The sequence below is a fragment of the Accipiter gentilis genome, chromosome 1 (genome assembly GCF_929443795.1).
Source record: "Accipiter gentilis chromosome 1, bAccGen1.1, whole genome shotgun sequence".
NCBI classification, from domain to species: Eukaryota; Metazoa; Chordata; class Aves; order Accipitriformes; family Accipitridae; genus Astur; species Astur gentilis.
In genome coordinates, this window is record NC_064880.1 from 7,291,924 (window position 1) to 7,318,867 (window position 26,944).

Sequence of the window (26,944 nt, forward strand, 5' to 3'; positions counted from 1 at the left end):
GGAGGAGCGCTCCTTTGCCAAATCTGCTGCTTCTGCCTCAAAATTAAGGGTGTTAAAATCTTGCAGGACTTGCTAGCTGTTCTCTTCTAAGAACCCGCAGGGTTGTTTGCAGGTGCCCAGTGAGACGGGGGTGCCGAATGGCCACGGCGCAGCTGACCGTGCCCCCGGTCGACAGAGCAGCCCCTTTGTCCGGGGTTGGCGTTGGGGTCCTGCCAAGCATCGGAGCAGCCCTGGGAATAGCAGGAAACCTTTGTCTGCAGGATATTTGGAGATTGGCAGTTTATTTTCTGGGGGAAGCGCTGTGGTTTCGCGTACGTGCATCCGGACAGATTTGCTGTTGACTCGCAGTCCGAAGGGGCAATAGCTGCTCTCACAGCACGATGCCTGCTCCCGCTGTCTGTGTGCTTGCGAGTTTGGCCGAATAGGTGATTTTGTGTTCCACTTCCTGCGCGTTTTGGCTGGATGATGTGGGAATTTCTCGCCCATGGGAGCGGAACGGGGCCAAAAGGCAATCTTGGGGTTTGCTGTTAACAAAAATGCAAGGTTTAGGCTCATTTCCAGCAGGTCTGGGCTGCTTATCAAACGGATGATAGTCACGTTGCGGATGGCCCAACACTGGGGTTGAGGGAAACGCTGTCGTTTGGGGCAATATAGGGCTGCCAGACTTCCCTCCTTCTCAAAACCATGGGGGGGGCACGTGCGATTGAGATGCGCCCAGCTCGCCCACCTACCCACATCCAACCAGTGAATTGCACCGCAATCACGCTTGAAAGACGCGCTAACAAAATTCGGAAAGCAGTGTGGGAAAGGCATGGGAATTAGCAGAGTGCCATGGTGGGAGTCTGCACTAATTAGGGGCTGCCATTTGGGGTGCCATTTCCCAGGAGCGAAGGGGAGACAGGTTTGGACGACACTGGGTTGGGAGGTTGGGGTCAGGTGCTTGGATGGGGGGAAAAGGGGCTCAAGTGTCTGGCAGAGGTGAGGCCAAACCGGAGGCTGCTGGGGGGGGTTGTTGGTGGCAGGTGTGTTATTTTCCCTTTTTCTGCTGAAAAAGGGTGTGTGACAGCCCACGTTGACTGACAAGCGTGCCAATGGGTGATGGCGTCCCCATCACCAGGTGGCAATGTTTATCCGCTTGCCTGAGGTTGCAAGACCTTTTTGTGCACGCGTGCAGGATATTAAATAAAATATAAGTAATAAAGGTGAAAAAGTGTTCACCGGCAGCTTGCATGGCCCCCTGTGAGTTTTTTGGTACGTGGGAAAACGTCCCCGCCTGTCACCAGCTGGCAAGGAGAGCTGTGGCTGGGTGCAGAGCTGTGTTGTGCTGCTGGGCCAGTTGCTTGGAAAAAGGAGTAGAAAAAAAAACCACCCAAACAAAGCAAATAGAAAAACGCACCCAGGAGGGCGGGCAGGCTCCAGCATGGCTGGGGTTTCCAAGGCTACTGCCAGGCTGCGGCCGCACCGCCGGCCAGGGCAGAGCCACCTTTGGGTTGATTTTGTACAATTTCTAACACACAAGTGGGTCGAGACGTTCTTGGCTCAGTTGCGTGTGTTGGATGGGGGATTGCTAAATGAGTAGTTGTGTTTTGGTTTGTTTTTTTTAACGCAAGCCTTGCAGGTGAAGGGGGCGGATGATGCGAGCCTTTTTGAAGAGTTCGGAGGGGTGTTTTCAGCTGAAACAGCACACCACAACGATAGGCAGGCACGAAGCATCCGACATCGTCCTGCAGGTAGGGGCGAGGAAGCCGATTGTCGTAAAAACGGATGGTGGTTTGGATTCAGTAGGATGCACGGGGACCCTCTGTGCAAAGCATAGGGGCTACCAGCTTGCTTGTGCCGAGATGTACAGCAAAGAGAGGGGGGCTTGGCAAATCAGTAACAAAACCTGAGCTGCCTTCCGGCAGGTTTCCCTGCTTGCCTGTTGATTGCCCGCTGCCAGTCCGCAGGTGTAGCAGATCATCACGCAGCCCTTGAATTTGCTGCCTCGGACAACAGCTTCGTCCTTCAGGACTTCAACTCTCCCCATGGCACCTTTGTCAATGGCTGCCAGGTCCAAAACGCGGCCGTCAGAGTGAGTCCGGGGGATATCCTGCACTTTGGGGGAGCATCCTTCGAGCTGGTGGTGGATGGGACTGCCCAGGTAAGGTTGGGGTGCTGGTGGCCAGGGAAGGTCCTGGGAGCAGGAGCAGGCTCCCAGGCTCATCTGGGTGATCCTCGGGCAAGGTTGGGCAGTGGGGGGGGGGTGGTGGTGGTGGTGGTGAAAATCTTGAGCTCCCTCTGCTGAAGAAACTTGGGCAGTCGGTAAGGAAAAGCGCAGGATGTGAGCAAAGGTAGGTCTGGAAAATGTCCTTTTTCTCTCTTTGCTTTTTACGTTTCCTCAAAAGCTGCTTACTAACAGAGAAGTTGGGGTTTGGATCAAACCTAGAGCAAGCTTAAAGGCGCAGCCCCGACCGGTGCTTTGCTTGGCAGCGGTGTGTGTAGCTGGAGATAGCGAGGGGTTCTGCACAGCACGGCCAGGGCATCGCAGCTGCCTTTGGAGTGCGAGAGAAAGTCAAAGCAGCTGGAAACTGGGGAAGAAGGTGGTTGAACGTAGTGGTAGTCTCCTCTCTCCAGGAAAAGAACTGTTTAGGGATGTCTGTGGAGGTTGTTGAGCCTTTGGGTTATAAAACAGTTAAGGATCGATAAGTTCCAGTATTATTTCTTATTATTTTGGCTCTTGGGGAATCCAAGAAAATAAATACCAAGACACAAGACCCAAAGAACTCTGTGTGTGTCACATGCCTGGTAGCAGGAGTCACAGAGCCTGCTCTAGCAATGCCCACGTATGAATAAAACTGAATTGCAGTCAGCCAGTTTGTGCACCCAGACACTGGGTTTGGAGGTATTTGGCAAGAACCCCGGTGCAGCGAGCTGACCTGCTGGATCCAAAGGCATCCCGAATGTGTTGCCCAAGAGAAATTTAAAAAATGTTCAGCTGCACGATGAAGCCAGAGCAGCTGGAGTGCCAGTGCTGGTTAGGTAAAGCTAGTTCCTGCTGGAGCAGTGAGCTTTTTAATTTCCAAAAGCATACGTGTAGGATGCGTCCAGAAAAGCAGTTTTTCACCATGACGCAGAGGAAGCCCTGCGGGCGCTTCTTCATTGCTCCAGGCTCTGTGATCCTCCTTTGGTGGAATAGCTTTGAAGCGTGACCCTGCTGACTGCAGAGAGTAAATCACCTCTGCGTTGTGCCCTGTGAAGTGTTTATGGTATCTAATATAGGGAGGTCTCTCTCATTTTCAGTAGTATTAAAGGAACATGTTGTAAAGAGGAGCAACACCCAGCTAGAAGTCACATCCCTGCAGTGCCTCGGGGCACGGGCCAAGTGCCCCGAAAGGGACGGCGTAATGCTATGGTGGAATCCAGCCGCAAGCAAGCGCCCAGGGTAACATCATTAGCAAAAGCGACAAGGCTTAGGTGTGCTCTGGGAGAAGACAAGGTGCTGGAGTAGTGGGGAGCGTGTGCTGGGGTCTTTGGCTCTGTTGCAGAAAGATGCCAGGATAACAGCCGGCTCTTGGAGGTCTGCAGCCCGGCCGGGTCCGAAGCCACGTTGGCAGATGTTTAGTTCAGCCCTTGTAATTGAGGGCTACACGTAAGGTGACGTACGAGACCTTAATGGTGGCTTGTCTCTACCTTACCGGAAAGCTCTGCTCGTAAGGAGAATAGCAGATAGTGTCCTAATTACCTGTCTGGCAGGCCCCACGTAAGGTCTGATAAATGCGATGGCAAGCCAGGAGTGCAATGAGAGGCTTTGGTTCAGCGTGGTGACAGGGTAGGACTGCTTTTGTGTGAGCCAGGAGAGGCGTGAATTCTGCACAACGTGCAGAATTAGGGTGGTCAAATCTAAAGAGAGAGGGAAGAGCTCTCAAAGCAGCAAGCCCCCCAAATTTCTTTCCATTCCAGCAAAATATTTGGGCTTCCTGACTGAAATCTCATAACTTGGGCAATGGAAATGGGAAAGGACTGAAACGCTGCATCCGCTCAGATCTGTGCCTGGGTTTTGCACGACATAACGCACATGCATTGGGGGCTAAAAACCTTCCTACGCTCTTGCCGACGTGATCTTTTCCCACCGCAGATGTCCTATCCCCCCGTGAAGCGTCGCACGGCGTGGACCGGGCCACCGCAGCTGGTTGTGGAGCCCAAACCCTCAGCTCCTCCATCTCCTCCCCACCTCCCCTTGCTGCAGTGGCAGCAGCCCCCCAGCTCTCCCGGCAACTGGGCTCCTGGAGCACCCGGCCGCGTGCCCCATCCGCCGCTGCGGAAGCGACCCGTGAGTGCCAGGGCTAGGAGCGCGGCCACCGCCGTCTCGCCGGACGCTTGCAGCGGGACCTCCGCAGGGAGACCAGGTACTCCTCGATGCTGACCTGACCTGGTGGTTCGTAGCCTGGTGTCCTCTCTGAGCAACTTAGCGCTGAGTGGAGTTGATCCGAGGAGAGGCAGTTCGATACGAGCTAAGGGACGAGCGTTGCCAGCAACTGGCTGCGAGTCCTGGTCCGGTGGAGCTAATGGGAGACCATGTGTTGTCCTCGGTGGCATTTGGGTCAGTAAAGAAACGGGCTGTGACATACAAAGGGGAATGCACTTGCCCTTGTAGCTGAGAGGGGTGTTTCCTCTTCGTTTTTCCTTGTGTGTGATGGGGAAGGGCGATGACTAACTTTATCTGCACCGGTGACTCAGGCACCTATTCCCATCTGCTGTTTGAAGGGATGTTTTTTTCCTCCTTTGAAGCACGGTTACCGGCTGCCTTGAGTGCCGGAACTTTAAACTAGGTTTGTAGCTGATATGCTTCTGAAAATACAGTGTGCGATAGCGGTGGAGCAGAGGGAGGGGTTTGGGAGAATAGCACAGCGAGAGAATGAGACCCTTGCCATGAATATAGCTTGTTATGGCCTGATACGCGATCAGGTTGTTTTCCCGGTCTGGGATTGGGTTGTTTGAGGAGTTGTAAGTCAATAGTGAAGTGCCGAAGTTCAGCTGGTGCTCCAGAGCAGAGGCAGTACCGTGCAGTCCCAGCGGCATCGCATAAAGACGTGTGGACGGGCACAGTTTGAAATTGCAGGGAAGGTAAAGGGAGGGAAGCATGCGCTCCAGGTTAGCACATGCTCATCTGATTTTGGGGAAACAGAGCCAAAAAGATCCGCACGCACTAATCGCAGCAAGCACCGCTATTTGCATGCGGGAAACCAGAGAAGCATAGCTTCTTTCTGTGGGGCTGGGCAATGCTGAAAAATCAGAGGAGCCTGTCTCCGCTGTGCCTCTGCTGCCTTCGAGGTTCTCTTGGTTCCCAGAGGTGTATTAGCCCTCTCTGTTGTGCAGACTGTTTGCACCGGTAAGTGTCTTTTTAGTGCCAAATCGTGGGTTTCTTTTCCAGTTGCGAACCGAGCTTGTGGACTGTAAAGTAGCCGCTGCCTTAGCGTAGTTTGGAGACAAGTGAGAGGGATGCTGCAGGAAGGGTTACCGCTGCCTGCAAGCAGTTCTCATGCTGACACTTGCCGCTGTTGCATTTGCTTTCTTCCAGTCTCGACCGGCATCTCGGGCGACGGTGCGAGGACAGCCCCTTCCCCGGGGACTCACAACGCAGATTTCCTCCCGCAGGAGAAGGTGATGCTGGGGGAAGGCGTGAGGAACGCCATCCCCATCCTGCTCCTGGGCAGAGCGGGCAAATCCTGCCAGACGGTTGGGTGCGCGACCGCGCGTCCCAGCAGGCTGGGGGGACTGTCACCAAAGGGGTCTGCTCCCAGGGACGGGGGCGGCTGGGGGGGCACGGTGGGACGTGGGAAGTCGGGGCGAGCGGGTCCGTGCGGTTGATGGCCATGGGTTGGTACCCCCTGGAGCGGGCAGCCCGGCATCTCCGTAGTCGGAGAGTGACTGACAGCACCCGTGATCTGCCCGCAGGGTGAAAAGCTTCTGCGACTGGAGAAGGAAATCGGTCGCCTCTCTGGATTGGAAACAGAATCAAAGCAGAAAGACGCAGCCATAAGAGATCTGCAGGATGAGATTGCAGCGATGGCAAAGACCCTGGCTCGGGCGGCGGCGAGGAACGAGGTAGAGCTGACCCAGAAGCTGCTCACCTTTGACCGAGAGCTTGGAGCCAAAACGGAGGAGATCAAAGCCTTGAGGGAACAGGTACCGACTGCTTCACCAGCCACCGAGCGGGGAAGATATCTCCCTGATACAGATGTATTTTTAGTGTAACAGCCAGGTTTTAGGAGTAGCCGGCCACGCGTCTGAAACCAAGGGAAAAAAGGGACAGGGCGGCGTTTTCTCCCAGTTGTTTTGGTTTGCGCATTTTCCTTACTTTCCAGGCAAGTTTCCCTTGAAGAATCTGGTAAATAAATTTCCCCTGTATGCGGTAGGATCTGTAATGCTGCAGAGGGAAGGAAAACAGAAGCTTAAGCAGCCTTCGGTCAGGGAAAGGCACGCACGACCACCTCGGGCCAGACAGCCGGACCCCTTGCTCCCCCCTCGTCCCAGGAGCGGACTGCGTGGTCGTGTTTGCAGGAGTAATACCCGTCCCAAAGGCAGCGCAGCCCCTTGGCATCCTGGTGAAAATAGGTGGCTGGGTAGAGAAGAGAGGGCTTGTAGTTGTCTTCCCCGGGGATATGTTATTAGCACGCACCCCCATGCTTTACGAGGCCTCAGAAAATGTCTTGGAGAGACAGTGACACGGAGTCATCCTGAATATCTCCAGCATGGGAAAAGGGTCAATCCAAGTTGTTGGTGCAAGGTGAGACATGTAGGTTAGCAGCCGGGCATCTTTGCCGGCCCCTCTGGCCGCATCCTGCCCTCCCATGTCGTACTGGTTCTGAGGGAGGTGGTGAAATGCTTTGTGCTCGTCCTGCCTATCTGTCACGGAGAGGAGCTTTTGATAAGCAGGTTCCCGGTGGAGAAAAGGCAGTTTCATTTTGGGTGCTGTCAGCATCACTGCTGTTCCTGTGCCGAGATGAGACGATGTGCGGCGCCTGTCTTCCCGGCAGCTTTCCTTTCTCTGACAAAAGCCTCCTCCACCGGCGGACTCGCTCTTTTATACCCTCTGGTTAATTGCTTCGTGAAACTGGTCGCTTGAGCCGTGGGAAGCGTGTTTGCGCTTTCTGCGTGGCGATGTGAGCAGAAGTGGATAGCGCAGGCTATTCCCCACTCCTGATTTCCTGCAGGGACCGTAAAAAGTGTCTTTGCAGCAGAAACACGAACGTGAGTTATTAGCGGCTCTGGATCTGCGTTTGTGAGCAATAAATATGTATGCCCTTAGCAAGCGATAAATCGGCAGGCGTTTCTGCCTGCTGCCACGTTAGCAGTGTCACCCAGCCCCAGCTGTGGATTCCCAGCATGGCACGCAGTGGGAGGCAGTGCTTCTCTGTGCATTTTATATTATATAGGAGTCATATATTATCTAGGGTTTCAGCGTGAATGGCCAAAATGAACGTAAGGTGATCCTGTCAGAAGCAATGACTGCTGAGAGTTAGTCAAAGTGCCAGAGAGGAACCTCATCAGACCATGACCTTGAAGCGCTAGATTTCCCTCTCCAAAAGGGGCTGCAATAGAGTTAGTAAGCTATCTGGCCAGGAACATGGGTGAATCTGTGTTTTGCAGATCAGCAACCTGCAGAAAGGCTCGAGCCAGGTTTTCAGCCATTCCCTCTCCGAAAGAGACCTGGAGATTGGAAGGCTGCGGAAAGAAAGTGAGAAGTTGAAGAGGGACCACGCTTTGGCTGCAGGTATCGTATCCTCGGAGCTCCGTGTAGGGGCACAAAGCAGTTTGGGACCGGCTCTTGATCACGAGCGAGTGTTGGCAAAACCGGCCACACAACAAACGATTTGTAGCGGCTGGTAGAAATCGTCTGACCTCTGTTTCTGTGTCCTGAAGCTCTGCGAGAGTTGCCAGCAGCGTCTGACGTGACGAGTGCCCATGGAGTGAGGGGCAATGTGGGGACGGAAGGCGGGGAGTGATGGGATGGAGAACTTTTGTAGGGGGAAAAAACCTCAAGCACCGATTGCAGGGTGGGATCCGAGCGGCTCGGAAGCGGTGCTGTTTAATGGGCTGCCGTGCACCCCGTGGGGGCAGACCTGCCCCCCCAAGCCGCAGCAGGGCTGTGCCTGGCTGCAAAGGGCCGCCTCAGACCACAAGCCTTTTCCAATGGTTTATTCCCTGCCTTCATCGGGCCCGAGGAGCACAGCATGTGCACAAAATACTGGCCTTTGTAATGCATTCAGATTAGCAGAAGTGTTCTGCTCGATTTCATTGCCCCAGATAAGGGAGCAGTATCGGTGCTTTGCAGGGAAAAGAGGCCATAGAGCCATGGATCTGACTTAGCGAGGCAGCAAAACCGCATCCGTAGGAGCTGCTCATCCTCTGGGGACCATGTGCTGCCAGGTCCCGAGGAACTTTGTTAGCGGTGCTGTCGCGGAGCAACAGCCAGCATGGCGTGCCAAAAGCTGAATCCGCGTTCCAAGGCCGACAGTTGCCAAAGAGGGAGGATGGCAGCTCAGCGGCTAGAGGGCTTTTGCAGGGACGTGCTTGGGTAGTCTCTCACCGGAGCTGTTTTTCCCAGGTCTGGTGACCAGCCTGCAAAGGGAGGTGGCTGGCAAGGAGCAGAAAATCCAGCAGCTCAAAGAAGATGTTGACAAAATGAAGAAGGAAAACAGAGAAAAGGACAATCAGCTAGCAGTCGTTTCTGCCAAGGTTAACATCCCTAAGAAGGGGCTCAGTAATTTATGGTCTTGCATACGGCGGTTTAGCGTGGGAAACTAGGATGAGAAGGGTTGTGCTCCTCGCTGTTCGGGAGCGTAGCAGCCGTATTTGTGTGGCTGTTTATCGGGGCAGTGGTAATGCGAGGGTCCCGGCTGCACGCAAAGAGAAGTTGCGGAGCCGTACCGCTGGGACGGGGCTGCGGTGGTGCCTCGGTGCCATGCGATGCCCGCGGAGCCGTGTCGCCTTCCCCGGCTGAATCCCGCTCCTCGTTCTGCATTCAGGTACTGTGCGCCCTGGATTTCTGCGAGCACAGTAGCTGTTTGTACGCACAAAGCGCTCGTGCCAAGATGCTCTCGAGGAGCTGTGGAGACCCCGGCTTCATGTGGCTCCCTGCAGCCCAGCCTGGTTTTTCCCTTAACGAAAGCAGCCTGTGCAGCAGGTTGCTTCTCTGTATTTGCAGCTCCCTCCTCAACTGGCATAATAAGGATAGAGCAGTGGGCGCTGCATGTTGGCCGGCTGAATAAGCCCTCTTCCAGGAGATTTCAGTGATTGACTGTGATTTTTAAGTAGCAGCAGAGACGTGTGGGGCCCCTGGGGTGCAGGCTGGGGTCACCACGCCTGCCGGCCTGTACCTGGCCGAGCATCCTCCTTGAGCAGCTCTCTGGAGGTGAATGACGCGCCCTGTTTTGCCGAGTATCAGCCCTTCGACCGAGGATCAGCCCTTTAAACGGTGGAAAGGGGATATATGTACAAGCGCTTGAGCCCCACTTTGTGTGGGAGGGGGACTGGGCGTCCTGGGGAAGCATCCTGCTGGGTGCCTCGTGGCACTCGGTGGTCCACAGTGCTCGTGTCGAGGCAAAGAGCACGTCCCAGAGCATCCCTCTGCGGCTTGCCCCATTCCATGGATGCGGGAAGACCTGGAGGGAGGCGGGAGCTGGTGCACGCAGGCTCGTGGGACAGGCACCCAGCTGCTCAGGGCAGGCAGAACAGGGTCGGTCTCTGAAACACCAATACCCTGGAATGTGGAGCTGCAAAGCACGGTCCGATATGGTGATGATTAGCCTAGGAATGGCTGTTACTGTCATGGTCAGCTTAGTGTGGATGCTTTGAAGAGGCCTTTGTTTTCCTGCAGCGTTTCCCCCTGTCCCTGTTATACTGTTTCTAAGGGCAGAGGAATTTCCCTCTGTCAGGTACTCCCTGCGGATGTTTGTCCTTCACTCAGCCAGGCGATGCTTTAATATGAGCAGTTCCAGTTGTGGGTGCTCTCGTGCTCTCAGTGCCTTGATGGCCCCATCATGGCCACTCCGCTGCCCATTAGGTATCCAAGCACTTTAGCTGGGCTGCAGCACTGGAGTACGTGTTGACATTTGCTGCAAAGACAATGCGATCTGCGATCTGCCCTCATGGTTATTTTTCCTCGGTTGCCATTCATTTTAGTGCTCTAGAATTAAAGAGGAACTGAAGCATGAACTCGGAGAGCGAGAAGTAACTGCGTGCCGAAACGTGAGTCTCAAGTCGTTTGGGGTGATGGAGCACACGGGAGAGCAGCGACTGCAGGAATGCATCATCGAGAGAATAAATAACGGGGCATTTTAGGAGAGTTGTTTTGAATTCGGCTCCTGTAATGGAAGGCACCTAATGTGCATAATGACCCAGAGAAGCGTAAACTCCTATGAAAATTGTAACGCTGCGTTCCAATGCGAGAGAATGCTGTCAGAAATAAGATTGAAATTCCACTAGAAAGCCAATCTAACCACAGTAAATATAGGCTAGAAGGAAATTACCGGGTAAACAAAATGAGATAGATGGGGAAAATGTATTGCTTATTGGTTAAAGTCCTCCAGGGACTGGGCGATGCCCAGCGCCTCTGGTGAGACCTCTGCCATCCCGGGACTCTTGCAGCGCATCAGGCAGCTGGAGCGTGACCTGGAGGGGCTGCAGGGAGAAGTCCAGAAGTACTGCGCCGAGCAGGAGAGCGTCCGAAAACAGCTGGCCGAGAAAGCCAAGGTAACTGTCCAGCTGTGGGGTATGCAGCAGAGGGCAGGCGTGCCCCGGTGAGCGCGTGGCAGGTACCTCGGCTGCCTAGCAGGGGTGGTGGATGCGTGGGACGAGGACCGGCGAGCCCCAGGCACGCAGGCTGTACGGGCAGGGTGTCAAACCTGCGGAACTCTGCCACGGGGGGAGGAAGGTAACTGGTACAGCGGAGACCGCCCTGTGCGAGCGGTGTGTTAGAAAGTCAAGGGCGGATGACGTCTTGGGGACCAAACTCAGGCAAAAAGCAGCATTAAGGGTCCGATGCTGCCAAGCCAACCCCTGCAAAAGGACGGACTGCTGCCTGTCTCCTGGTATTTCGAAGCTATATTTAGAGTTGTCTGATGTGTGGATAGTTGGGGTAGAAGTGCTTACGGCACGATTTTTCGGGTTTTGCTTTGATATGCAAATGCTCTCGTGGTTGCAGGCTGAGGAGGAGCTGCAGGAAGGCTGTGCCAGGCAAGCTCTGCAGCTGCAGGAGATGGGGCGCAGGGAACGCCTGCTGAGAGCCGACGTGAGCCGGGCCAAGGAGCAGGTAGGGAGGAGGCAGGGATGAGCGCGTCCTGCCGTCTGGGCCGCAGGCGGCGCAAGTACGGGTTTTCCTGTGGGGAAGGACATCTTGCTGGAGCGCAGGAAAGGGCACGCAGGAGCCCGAGCGCCAAAGCCTGGCACGGGGCTTAACTTGTCGTCGGGTGCAGCGTAATAGGCTTATCCACAGGATTTGTGTAGGCGTCGTAGAAGGTGCAGCGAGTTTAATAGGATACAGAAACACGCTACGCTCTCTGTAATCATAGTCACGCTGCCCGGGACCCATGCTAAGCCTTCTCCGTGGCTAGGTAATGCTGCTCTGGGCAGAGATGGCCCTTTGCAGAACAGCATCGTGCTAGATCACTAGGATAAAGCTGTGCTTTGCCCAAGAAGGTCGTGCCCCACCATTAAGCTGCAAGGCAGCGTTTTGCTAGTGTGAATTTGTTAGGAAGCCCAGTCAATGAGAGGCAGGAAAAGCTACGAGTTGTTTGATCGCAGGTTTGGAAAATAACCCTGGGTTTTGTGCGGAGCGGAGCCAAAGGGCGACCTGAAGCTTTTAAAGGCAGCTGGAGACGTTTGGGTCTGCCATGTAGGTTAGCACAGGCACAGCCATTTGCGGAAGCCCCACGAGGAGCCAGCAGCAGCTGCGATACAGAAGCGTAAAGCACTAACCTTGGTGGGAAGGGTTGTCGTCATCTGCAGAGAGGCTGGGGACGGCACCCCCGGCTGTCCCCAGCCTGCCCCAGCTCTTTTGCAGGAGGAAATAGGAGTCAGCCATGGGAAATCCCTGCTGGTGCATGGGATAGAGCAACCGCCTGGCTCAGGCGGTCTGCGCTTTTCAATTTATACTGGCCCTCCGTCGGCATAATCCTGCCGCAGCAGTAGGAGGGCAGCAGGAGGTGTTCAGGAGTCACGTTGTCCTTGGTGGCGGGGAGCCGACAGCCTCCCCTGCGCATGGTACTGAGGATTACGCCTTGTGGGCAAAGTCACGAATGTGAGTAACTGCGGCGCCTTGCTGCCGTCAGGGCATGAGCCAGCAGGGTCAAAGGAGGGGTGTCAGGGAACCCTTGCCAAGTTGCGCGGTGAAGAAGGTGCATGAGCTCAAGCGATGCCCTGAGGGGAGGGCAGGAGTGTGCACGGGGCCTCGGTGTCGGAGAGGGCAGGCACCGGCACATCCCGTGCATTGATGTCTGCGGGGTTAGGTAGGGCAGAGCAGCAGAGCTGATAGCAATTATCAGTGATTTTTGTTTTCCTGCGTCGATCTCTGCTGTAGCTGGAGTCCTTCAAAACCCGAGTGATGCGAGCCTGTTCTCCAGCAGCAGCAGCGGCCGTTGCAGGGAAAGCTGTAACGGAGCAGCAGGTGAGTTTGGATACCAGCGCGCGGAGATGCTCGGTGCCTCCAAAGCCTGGCGTGGCTCACGTCGGCCGCAGCAGAATGGCCGCGGCGCCTGCTCCGTGCGCGGTAGTGCTGGTAGCATCCAAGCTTCTCCAGATCATGAGTTGTGCCGTAGCTATCCCAGGTTAATGGCACCGCTCTGTGATGTGAAGGAGACACAATCCTTTTTGTTCCCTAAAGCTTGGATGAAGTCAGCGGGCTGCCCAGGAGTCTGACATGGCTACCGGTTTGCAGCAAGTCTCAGTTGTTGCTTGCTGAGACAATCTACGGTCCCTCAGCTGGAAAACGATGTTAATACAGTGCCTTATTCTCATCTTCCTTCGCATGCTTTTGCCAGGTGATAGAGAAGGTCAGGCAGATCTCTGATGAGAACCAACAAAGTCAAGAGAGAGAGAAGTGTCTGCAGGAGGAATTGAGCTCCAGGCTCTCGAAGGAAAAGGAGGTTTCTGCCAACGTCGAGGTGTTCAGGAAATCCCTGCAGGAGCTCCAGGTCAGTCCTTTAAATAGCAATGACTAAGTGGCAGCCAGTCAATAAAAGCGGCAGAGGGCATTTTTTTGGCCTGAGGATAGGTCCAAGAAAAGACGCGCTTGCGTCTGGGCGCTAGTCAGCACGCAGCTCTCCAGATCAGTGAGAGATGAGCGTGGCCCCAAAAAGCGTTGGCTGGAAAGAAATAGGAGGTATCGCAGAAGCATGCCCTCCCCTGGGCCTGCCCGGAGCCGTCCCCATCAAAGATTTCGACCCATAAAGCAAAATGTCGTATCAAAGCGTTCACGCAGTCGTACCCAGGACTTTTTCAGAGATGATGTGTTACTGGCCAAGTCGCAGAAGCCCATTGACTGGGGAGGCTAGCTTGTTCGCCGGTTGTATTTTTTCCAGGCTTCCCTGCGGAGCTTCTGCAGCAGCAACAGCCTGCGAGGGGAGCTGGGGAGGCTGGAGGCAGCGTGCCTGGACCCCTCCATCTCGGCCATAGCGGCAGCAGTGGTGGAAATGGTGCACATCCCCTTGTCCTGGCTGGAGGGTGCGGAGCGGCTCCTGGCCAGCGTTGGGATGGACCCGCGCCCCTCCGGCAAAGGTCTGTGTGCCGCTGGGTGTCCCTGGGAACAAACTTGCTCCAGGTGGGATGTCCTAGCTAGCCCGCCGTTGAGGAGAAAGTCCAGCGTGAGCCACCGCTTGGGGATGCCAGGTGCCCATGCTGGTGCAAATCTTGGGCATTTGGGGCAACTGAGAAACTGGCTCAGGCAGCGTGCCTGCTCTTATTCCCTATCTCTGCGGCCCCAGTCACGCCGTGTAGCCAGTGCCACCCGTAGGACTCGGGGGGGGGGGGGCCGGGAGTGGGGGTTTATCTGTGGGATGTGACGTCTCCACGTGGTGGACCTGATATGCTGATGTCGTGGTTATTCAAAGTGGGTTTTGCCTTGGTGGCCTATGGGAAATGCTTCTCGGTGGTGGTGCTGGCTGAGATCTGAACCCCTTGTCTCGAGGTGACAAGTTACTTTGCCTTCCCGTTCTGGTGCCACCTCTGATGTGGAGTGGAGGGGCAATTGCGGAAAATAAGCTTAGGTGAACAGTGCGTGGAAAAGGCAGCAGCTACAGAAGCGCGGGTCTGTGTCAAAGCATCGCGTGTTGCGGAGCATCACTGCCAAGGAGTAACGGCTCTGGCAGCGGCGTGGGAAGGAGAGCGTTGCTGTCATGACAGCGCTGCATGGGGGTGCAGGTCGTGCCGCAGGGTGGAGCGGTGTTGGTGAGGGCACAAGAGGAGCTGCAAGGCCGTCATGGTTAGCAGAGTGGTCATTATGGCACCGGGAGCATCGGGCAGCAACGAGCCATCCTCAGCTCTTGCAGAAATGTTGGGCTTAGAGAAGACGGGGTGATGCAGCAAAAACGGGGGACCGTGCGTGACAAGGAAAACCAGTCTCCCGGCGGGAATGGGTACCTGGGCTGTGTGTGCAGTCAAGCTCCCTTCCAGTGATGTCTCGGAAATAGCTGCAATCTCCATGGAGTGGGAACGTGCCGTGCTTCCACTAAGTGCAGAGGGGAAGCCCTTGGCTGGGCGAGCCTTTCCCGAAGGGATCGCTGATCCTGAATCCCGTAGCAAGAGGCTAGAGAGGGTCTCCAGGCTCATGAAGGTCTCTGGGCGCAAGGCAGAACTGTTGCCCACGGGTCTCTCCTTCCCCAACAGCCGACACCAGTGCATCCACCGCCCCAGCCAGGGAGGGAAACCCACGGCGAGTGGGTTTTCTGGGTACCCCAGTGAGTGTGGGGGGGGCAACCGTGTGGGAAGTTAGCAGCGGTCCCTTCTCCTCCCTGCTGCCTATGGAGGAAGGGGGGGACACCTCCCCTCCACCCCCAGTCCCAAGGGAGGTGAGGGCCAGGGCTGTGGGTCAGCAGTGGCCAAAGCGAGTTTTTGCAAGGAGGGCAAGCAGCATCCGCAGGGTCCCGTAGATGCTCCAGGTGGTATACGTGGGTTGTGCGAGCATCCCCGTACAGCGAGACTTGGTTGGCTTTTGCAGGGCTGTTGGCTGCCCTCGAGAGCTTGCTGGAAAACCATCAGGAAACTGCACGGAGGAATCAGTTGCTACAGGTACAGAAATGTCTACGTGCAAGAAAGCAAGTTGCTTGGGGATCTTTCTATTGGTAAACATGATGGTAGTCCCAAGTGAACCAGTGTGGGATCTGAATTGGGAATGTACAGCTGCAGAGGTCCCTGGGTCTGCGGTAAATGCAGGGGAATGGAGAATTCAGAGCCCGCTGTAGGTGTGTGTTGGTTGCCGTACCCCTAATGTGGCAAGGGTGGAGGGTATATCTCTTTTTGAATTGTCTGTGAGTGAATGTACACGGGATGTTTGTTTTTTGTCTTGCTGCCAACACGCTTTCTTTAACACCTCGGTATCTGCCATTTCCCCGTAGGTCCAATTAGAGAGGGTCCAGGAGTCGCAGGCAGCATTGCTGCGGGAGCACGCAAAGGAGCTGGAAGCGACATATGAGCAAGACCTACAGATAAAAATCGAGCAAATTATATTGGAAAAGGACAAGGAGAACAAAGAGGTATGGTGGCGGGGTTGGTTGTTAGGAAAATAACTGCTATGCAGGAAAAATGGGTGTCTATAATAGTGTTGCCTAGCAAGAGAAAGAAGTCTCTAGCCCCGAAGGTGCAGTCCCCAGAGCCTGGGTATCAGCTATGCTCCTATATAGGTGCGGGTGATTTTTACCTCCCCAAAGTATCCACAGTGGAACTGGAAAGTGTCTCTGGGCAATGGCAGCACACGCTGCTGCCGGTCAATCCCTGGGAGAAAGCAGAAAGCAAGGAGCGTTATCCAGATATGCGAGCTTCGTAAGACATTGCATGGGCTGTAGTAAATGGAATGCAAGGGCAGGTGGGCTTCCTTGCAAGCCTTTTGCTCTCACCCTTCCCCATGCTGAACTCCTTGGAGGTCTCTTTTGGCTGGAAAAGCGTATCCCCTGTGGAGCAGGGGGGGCTGCCTGGCGGGTTCTCACCGGGTCGCCCTCAGTCCTAGGGAAGCCCGAGTCATCGAGTTGACGGCGCTGGTGCAGGACATAGCGTTAGTCAAGGCGCAAATGGGTGTTTTGCCGTGTCTGTATGTTGTGACAGGGACAGCATAGCGTGGTGGTCTTGTAAGACAGTTTGTAGTGCACTTCTGTGCCTGTTGCTTTGGGAACGGTTGTTGCCCAGCATTGCGTTTTTGAAGGAAGCAGGTAAGGAGCAGCTAAGCGGCTCCTCCTCGGTCTCTCAGCTGTACCGAGGTGCTCACATCCCCGCTGCATTGAGTCACCTCATTTTCTTCCAAGCTTTTCTCCCGTAATGCACCCCTGCTCCAAAGCGATGACCCTCCTGGTTGCTTTCCTTGTTGGAGCCGAGGTCTTTTGCTAAACGGGATGATTTTTTTCTGTACCGAAACCGTGGGCTGTCAATTCTCAGGCTCTGGAGAGCGCTGTCGCCAAGGCGGAGGAGAAATGCAAGCAAGCTGTGGCGGAAGAGCAGAAGAAGGTCCAAGACCTGGAGAGCCAGCTGAGAAGCATGACTGAGGTCAGTGGCACGCATGGGAGGCACAGCGGAACCGCTCGTGCTTGGAATAAATCACCCTGAAAGCGCTCTGTAGCACGGTGCTCCGTTTGGTCAGGGGTCATGAGTGGACTGGGGCAAGGGGGGTATGGTGTGTGTTTCCCCCCAAATACACATAGATGCGTATCTGCAGAGAGAAAGGTGGATTCCTGCAAGCTTGTTGACTTCTCAAATAATGCAAATTTCCTCATGTAGGCAATAGCGAGGAAGTCAAAGGAGCAGGAGGTTGCAGACTGCAAGCTGAGAGAAGCTGTGCACAAGCTGGAGGAAGCCGCGACGCAAGAGGTAGTTCCAACGACCCTCGTGGACAGGCAGAGGATGTGGCGTAGATGTGGTTTCGGTGAAGGTGGCTTTCCCAGTCCCTGCTGATGAGGGGACGGGGCACTGCGGCCTCCTCCCTCCCTGAAACCTATCCTTTCCCTCTGTCCTTCTGAGTGCTAGCCAGGAGAGATGATGCCGATCATGAGCCCGAAGGAAAACACATGCGACGCTTCCAACAGAGACCGTACGTCTTGTTCCCTAGATGGCATTACGGCAGCGGGCGCTCATGGGAGAGGAACGGCTCAAGGCCATTCAGGAGGAGAATGAGCTTGAGAGGCAGAAACTGCAGGAAGCGATAGTGGAATATAAAGAGCAAAGCAAGCAGCATTCTCTGACAATTGTGGCTTTAGAGGACAGGTTGCTGGAGGCCAAGCAGCAGAAGAAGACGCTGGAGGAGGAAAACGCAGCGCTCGTGGGAAAAATGGAAGGTAGCCGAGGGTTGCGTGGGTCGAGTCTGTACCAGGAACCTTCGCGGTTAATGTGTAATGGATCTAGAGATGGAGTGGTGCATTGGCCGCGATGGAAGGCGTTGTGTGAGATGTTGGTCTGAGGTTTGCCTGCATGCAGGACAAGCTCCATGAGTGCCTGAAGAAGTCATTTCCCAGGGAATTGCAGTATATTGCCGTGTGACTTTGGGGACTGTTGGTCACGCACCACGGTCATAGGCAGGCCTTTCCCACTGGAGAAGGGCTCTGTGCCCTCTAAAGCGACGGGACTGGAGGACTTTGGGCTGTGGCCAGGCACATAAGTGATCCTGAGGGAGGAAGGATGTGAGGAACTGTGTAGGTGCTGTTGGAAATGGGCCCTAAGAGACAAGGGTTTCCCAAGAAACGGTCCTCGGTCTGCAAAGCTGTCATGAAGGAAAGGATATATGTAGTGGAAGCAAGCAGGCTGAACAGGTACGCACTACAAAGAAATAATTGTCCTTTGTCGTTGTGTCCTGTAGGATTTCGGGGTGATGGCCGCAAGCCAGCAGTGGGAGCTTGGCTGGAGGTTTGTCCTGCCGCAGGGTCGCACAGTTGTCTGAGGTAAGCAGTGCTTGGTGGGGGTGGTCTTGTTCAGAGGGTCTTGGAGAAGAGCACTTATCGCTGGGAGAGCTTAAGGAAGACCAAGGGGCTGACTGCAACTGGTCCCCAGACCTTTTTTATCAGTGACAGTGAGGAGGGTCCTTTTGCTAGGCTGAGACGCCCATAAGGGCTTATAGTGTCAAAGCAATGCCAAACGGCGTGTGAGCGATGTGCTGTCCCGTCCAGACGGCTCCAGGTAAGAGCGAGCGAGCTGGCAAGTTCCAGTGCCGCAGGCATGAACCTAGGGGACTGAAAGGCGGTTAAAAAAAGTAACGTGTGTATATTAATCACGAGATGCAGGTCAGGAAGTTGTGCGCAGGCTCCGTGAAATGAGCCTTTCAAATGAACGGTGAGATTGGCAATTATCATTCTCAGGGAACTGAGGGAGGAGCTGGCAGCAGCGCGGAGCACGCTTCTGTCCAAGGAGGCCGTCATTGCCAGACTAACCAAAGAGCTAGCGGAAACCAGAGCCAGGATGTCGGACATGAGAGGTGGGTGACGCGTGCTGCGTGGTTTCCATCTTACCATCCCTCTTCCAAGCATTAGCAAGGGTAGGTACTAGTGGGCCCTCGCAGGTAATGAGAAGTAGATTTCACTGTCCTAAAGTGATGCTGTTGCCCTGCTCGGGGCAAAGCAGGCAGTCTGTTCCCTTTGGGTGGGTGAATTCACCCCTGTCCTTGGCTAAGCGATAGCAGTGATGGTGAGCAAGGGTAACCAGGTGGACAACGGGTGGACAAAGCTAAGGCCATCTTTCTCCAAATCCTGCTGGTGAGCTCCTTTGAGCCTAAGGGATCCTAAGCCAGTAGGCAGGGAGAGCATTGCCTGGGACTCCTCAGTGGGCATGGTTGTGCTTTGGGGGAGGCTTTATGGGAATACCCAGCGGAGTGGGCAGAAGGTGAGCCAGACCTCGCACTGTGATTTAGTAGCACAAGGTCTGCTGGCCCAGCCCAGGATCCGAGGGCTGCTGTCGAGGGCAGGGCAAGGGTCTGCGGGCACAAGGTCCATTGTTGTTGAGAGCCCCCACGAGGGCACGCTGGGAGAAGGGGGGACACATCCGTGAGCATCGTTTCACCGAGAACTGCGTATTCCCATGGGTCTGGGTGCTGAGACGGCCAGAAACCCACGAAGCTGTTGTGTGCCTAGGAGAGCTGAGCGAGGAGCAGAAGGTGGAACTGGAGCGGAACCTGAGCCGGCTGGAATGCCAAGAGCGGGAAGCAAACCTGCTCAGAGAGAAGCTCTCCCGGATGTCAAGCCTGGTGGAGAAGAAGGATCGAGCCCTGAAAACAGCAGCTGAAGAGTTAAGGTACGTGCTGCCATGACCCGATTCTTTGCAAAAGCTGCTCTGTAGATCCCCAGCAGCTGGTGGCAGTTAGGTATCTCCCCGGGAGCAAAAGGCGTATGTGAGAGCATCAGAATTGAGCTCGGCCACGTTATCTCTGTGGAAACGCCACGTGAACTGAAACGGGGGTTTAGTGGAGCTCATGGCAGCGGATGTGTAGCTAAGTCACTTGTCATGAAGGGAATGTTCCCACCCACGCCGCAGTAGTCACCGGTGGGTGCCCAGGGTGCTGCTCTCCTCAAGCTGTTTGGGCAGCCTTCACCCATCATGGTGTCCCACAACAGTCTGGCCTCTTGGCGCAGGCAAGCCCGAGCCCAGTGCCAGGAGCTGAAGGATGCCTGCAGAGAAACGCCGGAAAAGTCAGAGGATGCTCCTGGGACACCAGTGCAAGCGGGCGAAGCCTTCCAGAGGGTAAGTCCGCACAGAGACCGCCGAGCTCCAGGTCTGCCAAGAGTATCGATCACGCACGTGGTGCTTCTCAGCTTTGTGGCGTGACCTGTCAGTGGCCAGCCAAGCCTCGACCCTGCTTTGGAGTTGGCTGAAGGCAGGAGCACCAGATCACCGGCTGCCTTTTTCCTAGCTGAGGGCTGCTGCCTGTGCTGCCAGTGAACTGGGGTAGCCGTGCTGGCAGAGCTCCTGCGCAGGCATCGCTGCTGGCTAACGAGCTGATGTTTGTACCGCACTTTGGAATCGTAAAGTGTTGTGTGTGCTAATGGCTGCGGTAATTGCCAATTAGAGGGTAGAGCAGCGGAAAGATTTGCAAGCGTTCCTTCCGCTTCTCAACCTTGCTGGCTGTACTGGTGACACAAAAGCAGTTACAGGGTCGAATGTGCAGAAGCAGGGGGAGCTTGTTGCACAGGATGGGGAGGAAAGTGCTTTTTTTTTTCCTCCCATGCCGAATCCCCCGCCTGACTTCCCTGGCGCTAGAAATGGGAAGAACTCAAAGCTGGTTGCAGCAGCAGATGGAGGGACTGTAGAAATCGTACGTCCTGTACCACAGCGGTGGCAGACAGCGTGCCGGCGCGTGAGGCTGGATGTGTGGGGGGCGAGCGGTGACTCACAGCCAGCTGACGAGCGGGAGGTATTGCCCGTCCTGTAGCGACGGAGGGGGAGCGCAGGGCGCTGGAGGTGCTTGTATAAACGTGAGGTCATGTACAAACGCAGGCCATAAAGCATAGCGGTATTTGTGCGCGGAAGATGGTAAGTGCTCCGCGGCAGCACCGAGCGTGAGAGGGGGACGTGGCCGTTCAGAGCCACGCACCGTCCCTCTCCCGGCTCTCTGGAGCGTTTGCGGGGCTTACGGCCTCACGGGGCTGTTGCTGGTGCGGTGGAGCACAAAACGGGTCTCTGATGCTGCTCTTCTACCCCACGAATCCACAGGGAGGGTGTAGGGCGAGATGCTCCATGGGCTTTGCTCTTGGCGCACACCAAGTGACTGGGGTCTGGCAGCAAGGCTGTGTTTAAGGCAGGTTTAAGCTGAGCTTGTGTTGAGCCAGGTGCAGTCTGGGCAAGAACCAGTCCAGCTGCTTCTTCCAGGAGCCGGCGTGGGACTTGGCCGACCTTGGCGTGAAATGCCGAGGCCTCAGGCACGAGGAAACGATCCGGCGCCAAAAAGAAGGCTTGGCCGAGCTCCGGGAGAGAATAAAGATGCTGGAGAAGGGGCAGTCCTCAGGTAAGCGTGGCCATCCCTATAAAGGGAAGCTGCTTCCGTTTGGCTCTGGCAGACCCCGGGGTCTGCGCGGATGGAGCATCTAACACCAGGGAAGGCATGATGGGCTGTGCCAGGGGCTCAGGCTCTTTGCTCACCCCGGGCTTTTCCCTCACCAAGTCGGCTTTCCCGTGTGCACTCATTAATGCGCACAGGTGATAGGCAAACCTCTCTGAAGAATGTGCGGTGCGGCTATAGGCTTTAGAAAGGCGCTTGGTGTCATTTGCAGGCATCGAGCATATACGCGCGAAGAGGTAGCACTTGCAGGAGTCGGCAAGGAGAGGCGGCTGGCGAAGGGTTTTGCAGTGGTAGCTGCCACGCAGTCGGAGCCAGGAGCGAGCAGGCTCCCGGCTCCGTGCACGATCGCTCCCCATGCTCGGGTGCCGCTCTCCTCAAGGCGAGAGAGAGCAGCAGTTGCCTCCAGGAACTGAGCCTTGGCTGTTGCGATCTTGCCGAGCCTTGCAAGTACTGTACGTTGTGAGAGTCTTCCACTTGCCCTAACTCGTTCTTTCGGTCCCTGTCCGTTGGGTATAGCCCTGTAGCGAGAGCAGCAGGGAAAAGCAGCGCCCACCTCTGTGAGAAGCTACAAGTAGGGTAGCAGTTTGTGGCACGGTGTATGAACGGCCACCTGAACGACAGGTTTGCATCCTATGTAGGTAGGGGAAGCGATGCCCAAACACTGGGATAACGATGTCTGCAGGGAAGGCTGGTGCAGGCTTTGCTCCATAGCCTGCGCTTCTCTCCGTGCGTGGTCTCCCTAAGGGGAAACCTGGCACACCTCCAAGTGGCGGAGGTACGAAGGCACAGCATGTCGCATGGAGAGCGGCGCAACTCGGTGGGGGTGTGTGTGCCTCTAGCTGCCACGAAGAAGGGTTCGGAGACGCTGGCGGTCCTGCTGAAAGACTTACCCGAGAAAATAGTCCAGAAAACAGTTCTTGAGAAGGAACCTGCACCCGCAATGGGAACAAAATGGAAGGTCGGCAAGGTAAGAAGGCAGCTTGTGGTTGGTGGCGATTGTGGCTCTGTTGCAAAAGAATTCCCTGCAGCAGGGAGAATTAGGCTCGTGGGTGTGCCGAATAAGAAGGCAGGGGGGCAAAGGGGGAGGTGTAAAATCTGGTGGTCTGTAAGATGCAGCCTAATGGAAGGCAGTGCTCATGGAGAGGGCGGCAGCTCCTGTCAGGAGCAGCGTATTGTCCGGCACCATTGGTGTAGCGCTGCTCAGGGACGCCGCAGGCTGAGCGGGGCGGCAGGCTTTGGAGAGCGGCGTTGCTGGAGCGGTTTTCCCATGTGGCAGAAGGGAGGCTCAAGGCAGCTCGACCCAAAGCCAGGCAGTGTGTTGGCTCTGTTGGTCTTTCCCTGTCTGTGCAGGTTCCCGGCTGGGTTCCTAACGGGGGCTCGCACGGGGCCACTGATGGGGTGGCAAGCTCAGAGATGGCCGACACGACAGATCTCGGCGAGAAGATGGTACGTCAGCGGTAGACATGTTACAACGGTACCTGGCCCTCGTTAGAGGGTAGATTGTTTTCAAGCGCATTTTGGAAGGAAGCGATTGGTGTCTGGGCTCCACAGGAACATGGGTATTGCAGGATGCAAGGCGTGCCGGGCATCTGCCGGGAGGTCTCGGGAACCCAGAATGTGCGACCGGGTGCCTCCTTCTCCCCTTCCCACCTAAGCTCTTTGGGGGCATTCCCTCGGGCAGTCAGGGGCTGATCCTCGTGGAGAGGTCAGGTTGGTGAGGACAGAGACCTTCGCCCGCTCCCACACCTCTTAAATGATGTGAGAGAGGCTGCAGGGACCGATGGAGGTGGCTGTCAGAGGAGGTGTCCGTTGGTAGCGCAGCGGGTAGGTTGAGAAAGTGGGTCTCCTCCCACTCACAAGGGCAGAACACTGTCCGGCAGGGAAAATGGGTCATCTTGAAAAAGTAAAAAATCCGACCCCAAAGAGTCATGCGGCTGGCAACAGAATGCCAGGTGTGACAGGGTCTGGTCTGGAGCTTGGGTGTTGGCCGGTGCGGTGTGGCACCTCTCCGAGTACCTCCGAGCACGCAGACCAAAGGCACAGATGAGCCAGAGCTGGCCCTCTTGTCAGGAGCGCTAAGAAAAGCTCTCCCAGGGAAAGCACGCGTGGAAATTAAACAAAGGGGAAGGCAGCAGTTTTCTTGTGATGTTTTCCTCTCCTCAGCAGAGCAGAATGGAAGCAGATGGCTGAGCGGTGGGATGTTATGTGGCGGAGGAGTTGGCAGGCCTAGTAAATAATGCATTCCCTGTTCTTGCCACAGTACCTTGATGTAATTGGTGCTCTGGGAAGCCTGATGAAGGTGAAGGAGCTGTCAGGAATGCAGTCTCTGAAGCACCTGCCTCAGGAGGAGAGGGAAAAAGTGGGACTGCAGAGGCGGAAGGACCTGGAGCTGCTGTACAATCAGATCAGGAACCTCAAGAGTCGCCTGGAGAGAAAAGAAGAGATGCTGAAAGATTACGAGGCCAGCATGGAGCAGCTCAGGTACCGAAGGGCAAGGTGGCTGTTACTGGCCATGGGTCCGAGCAAGACCAACTCCTGGGATGCAAAGTGATGGGGAACTTGGGGAAAGGAGGGGTGCAGCCCCATCCCAGGCCGTATGCCTGCCTGTGCGCGGTCACGGTGCGGCCACCGTATAAAAAGGAAGTGTTAGGAGCAACCCAGAAATAGGTCTCTGCAACGGTGCATTGCAGGGTCCTCCGCGGTTGAGCGGTGTCGGAGTCAGGGAAACCTTGGCAGCCTCCCTAGTCCGGGGTGGCCAGGCTGGGGGACGGCAGTGGCATCGTCTGGGCTGGAGGGACTGTGGGAGCCGATGGAAAGGCCATCCAAATAGAAGGTGCCGCTCCCGCTCCACAAGCTGCCCCACAAACACGCGTGTCAGGGAGCCGGGAGGCACCCGTGGGCACGCTTGTGCGAGCCCCGCTGCTGCTCGCCGCACAAATGCAGAAGTCGCTTGGCCCACAGCGCCGGAAAAAGCGGTGAAGAAAGATATTTCTGGGCTGGTGCAAACGCACCAATGTTTCCAAAATAGGTAAGAGGTCTGATAGCCATCTGTGAGGCAGAAGTGCCGATGTGGCTACCCAGAGTCTCTTGGTGAGCTCGTACGCCAAACAGAAGGGATCGCAGCCATCGGGTGGGGAGGGAGGGGGGGAAGCCTTGAAGAGGTGGCACCTTGGTCTTGGCAAAGGTGGGAGGAGAGGGGTTTTTCCAGGTTGTAAGGAATCGGAGCAGGGAAAACACTTGCTAAAACACGTGCAGGTCTTCATGAGGTGTTAGCTGCTCTGATGCCCTTCAGTGTCACCCCGTGGTGTGGGGGGTCCTGGGAGGGATGCAGGCGCGTTATGGTTTTGCTCAAAAGGCATCTCTTCCAGGCAGAGCCCAGCTGAGGGCCGGGGGTGTCAACGTGGGTGACAGACACCCCACCACCACCATCACACACCGCTCCCCCAGCCCCCCTTCCCCCCCATTTTGCACAGGCTGAGCCAAGCATCCCTGAGAAGGTGCCAGGAGGAGATGTCCAAACTAGAAGACGAAGCCACCAGGGAGGCAGAAGAGAAGGCTCTGCTGAAAGAGGCTCTGGAGAGGACGCAGCTCCAGCTAAACCAGGAGAAGAAGCGGCTGCGAGCGGCCAAACTGCGCAAGGTGAGCACGCGGGAGTGGGCGAGCAAAGTCCACAAGGACAGCTGGATCCCCAGGAGCTGAAGGTCCTCGTGCCCCGAGCATTCAAAGGCAGGTTGCGGTGGGCAGCAGGCACCTCGGAGGTCAGCAAGGCTCTTCGAGCTGCGTCTGCCCCGACGATGTCGGAAGGCAGCGGGGATGCGCGGCACAGCCTGGACGCTCAGCTGTCGGTAAGATGCCTGAGGCAAGTCCTGCAAGCAGAAGGAGGGTGACTCCTGGTGTTATCCAGAGGCTTGCAGAGGACAAGGCGAAGGAACCTCCAGGCTGTGCCGTTCTCCAGACAGCAGGGTTGGGAAGGCATAACGCCCTCCGGCCACTTGGTCGCATGCGGTGGAGGCGAGGAGGAGCGAGCGAGCTGTCGGCCGCCGCAGGAAACGTCTCCCTTTGCCTGGGCAGACACACCTGATTTTGCTCTCTCTGAGATGACCACTCAGGAGGCATTTGGTAAAAGAAGAGCGAGGGCTGTGGGGCGAGACGCCCGGGGCATCGGTGGGCTGAAAGTTGCAAGAGCATCATCGGCTCTGGAGACGCTTCTCTCGCATGGGGTGCCTCTGCAGCGTGCTTGCTGCAGCCAGAAAGGCGAAGCAACCCAGCGCGGAGCCTCGGCAGAAGCCGCGAGACCCGTCTCACGAGCTTACCTAGCTTTTGCAATCGGTTGGGAACATGTGGCAGGCCTGGCGCGGTTTTCTGGCCATTGGGTACCGTGGGTGGCTGTGCCCTTCTGCAGCAGTAGCGGGGCAGACGCCAGGCAAAGAGCTAGGAGCTCTGTGCAATACCCGGCTCCTGTGCTTTATGCCGCAGCCAGCTCCGTCTGTCAGGAACATGGGAGGTCGACGTCTGTCTGGGCGTCCCAGGGCCTGGCTGCTTGGCCAGGCTGGGCCACATGGCAGCATCCCCACCACCCAAGTTGGAGGGTGATGCATGCCGAGGCAGCTGTATCGATGGAGTCGGGCCACATCCCGGCATGAGGGAGAAGGGAAGGTCACGCACGTCCCACAGGCGGTGCAAAGGCCCTGCTGAGCTCGCACGGGTGAACGTGGTGTTGGATGTCTTTCTGTTCTGCAGCCTGGAGCCGAGAAGCCTCACTGCTCGGGAAAGCTGAAGGCCAAAGAGAGCACGGCAGAAGCTGTCACGACGGGAAGCGTGTAGGAGAGGCACCGTGTGGGCCTTTGGTAGGTGAAGGTCCACGGTAGGAACAGGTCGTCGCCCCGTGGACTCTGTAACGTCGGACGTGGTACAGGCACCGGGTGCGTTCCAAGGAGCCCCTTGTTGGTACCCCGCAGCTCCCAGGCACGCCGGCCTGACTGTGCGATGCATAGGACCTTATTTTTCTGCAGCGCATGTCCTGTACCGCACGGTGAGGTGTATGGCAATAGAAGAGGTTGCGTAGCTACAGCCCAGCGTACGCGTGTGTGTGTATAGATATACACATATATGCGTGAATACGGCCCGGTGTATACAGTATGTGGGTGAAGTCGATTGCGTGGGCTCCCTCCTGTCCCTGCCGCAGTGGCTTTGAGCATCTGAAGCCTGCATGGCTGGAATTGTCCCTTGCGAGTCCCGTGTCCTCCGGTTCCCGTGGTGTCACGGGGGAGTTGGAGCCTAAGGCACGATGCTGACTGGAAACGTAGCGCCCTAGGAACGCTGGAGCGTGGTGCCAACCGGAGCCGCGGTGAGCTGCCACGCAGTAATGGGAGGGGAAGAAGAGGAGCCGCGTTGGCTGTGCTGGCACGTTATGGCAGCAGCGTGAGAAGGAGCCTGGGCAGATGAGAGCCGAGTCCTGGTCGGCTGGGATGGGGCAGGGACCTGGGCTCGCTTGTGTGCCCGCTATTGCCATCGAACGTGGTCCTGCTGCTGCTATGGCTGGTAGTGAGGGCGAGGGCAGACCCTGGTTTCTGGGGTGCAGCGGTGTTTTGGGGGGGGGGTGGGGTGGTGGTGTCTCTGCAGGGAATGGGGAGCTCTGGCGCGCACCTCCCCTGCAGCCGGTTCTGCCTTTGCATTGCTCGGAGCAGCCTGGGCCGAGTCCTCGGCAGATCTTTTCAGCCGAGGCTA

At 56.3% G+C, this 26,944-nt stretch overlaps 1 protein-coding gene across 1 annotated transcript; it reads left to right on the plus strand.

The window, feature by feature from the left end:
* The first annotated feature begins 1,634 nt into the window (after window positions 1–1,634).
* Window positions 1,635–26,282, plus strand: FHAD1 (forkhead associated phosphopeptide binding domain 1). The gene is given in 30 exon segments (XM_049808993.1): window positions 1,635–1,730; window positions 1,940–2,140; window positions 4,115–4,385; window positions 5,558–5,640; window positions 5,935–6,165; window positions 7,630–7,753; window positions 8,588–8,718; window positions 10,165–10,230; window positions 10,630–10,734; window positions 11,186–11,293; window positions 12,560–12,646; window positions 13,020–13,172; window positions 13,560–13,755; window positions 15,194–15,264; window positions 15,591–15,728; window positions 16,621–16,728; window positions 16,960–17,049; window positions 17,288–17,513; window positions 18,032–18,113; window positions 18,528–18,643; window positions 19,296–19,455; window positions 19,794–19,902; window positions 20,419–20,532; window positions 20,534–20,572; window positions 21,028–21,163; window positions 22,057–22,184; window positions 22,568–22,663; window positions 23,478–23,698; window positions 24,691–24,856; window positions 25,958–26,282. Coding segments are annotated over 30 exon segments (3,936 nt in total). The 3' UTR covers window positions 26,042–26,282.
* The last annotated feature ends 662 nt before the right edge of the window (window positions 26,283–26,944 follow it).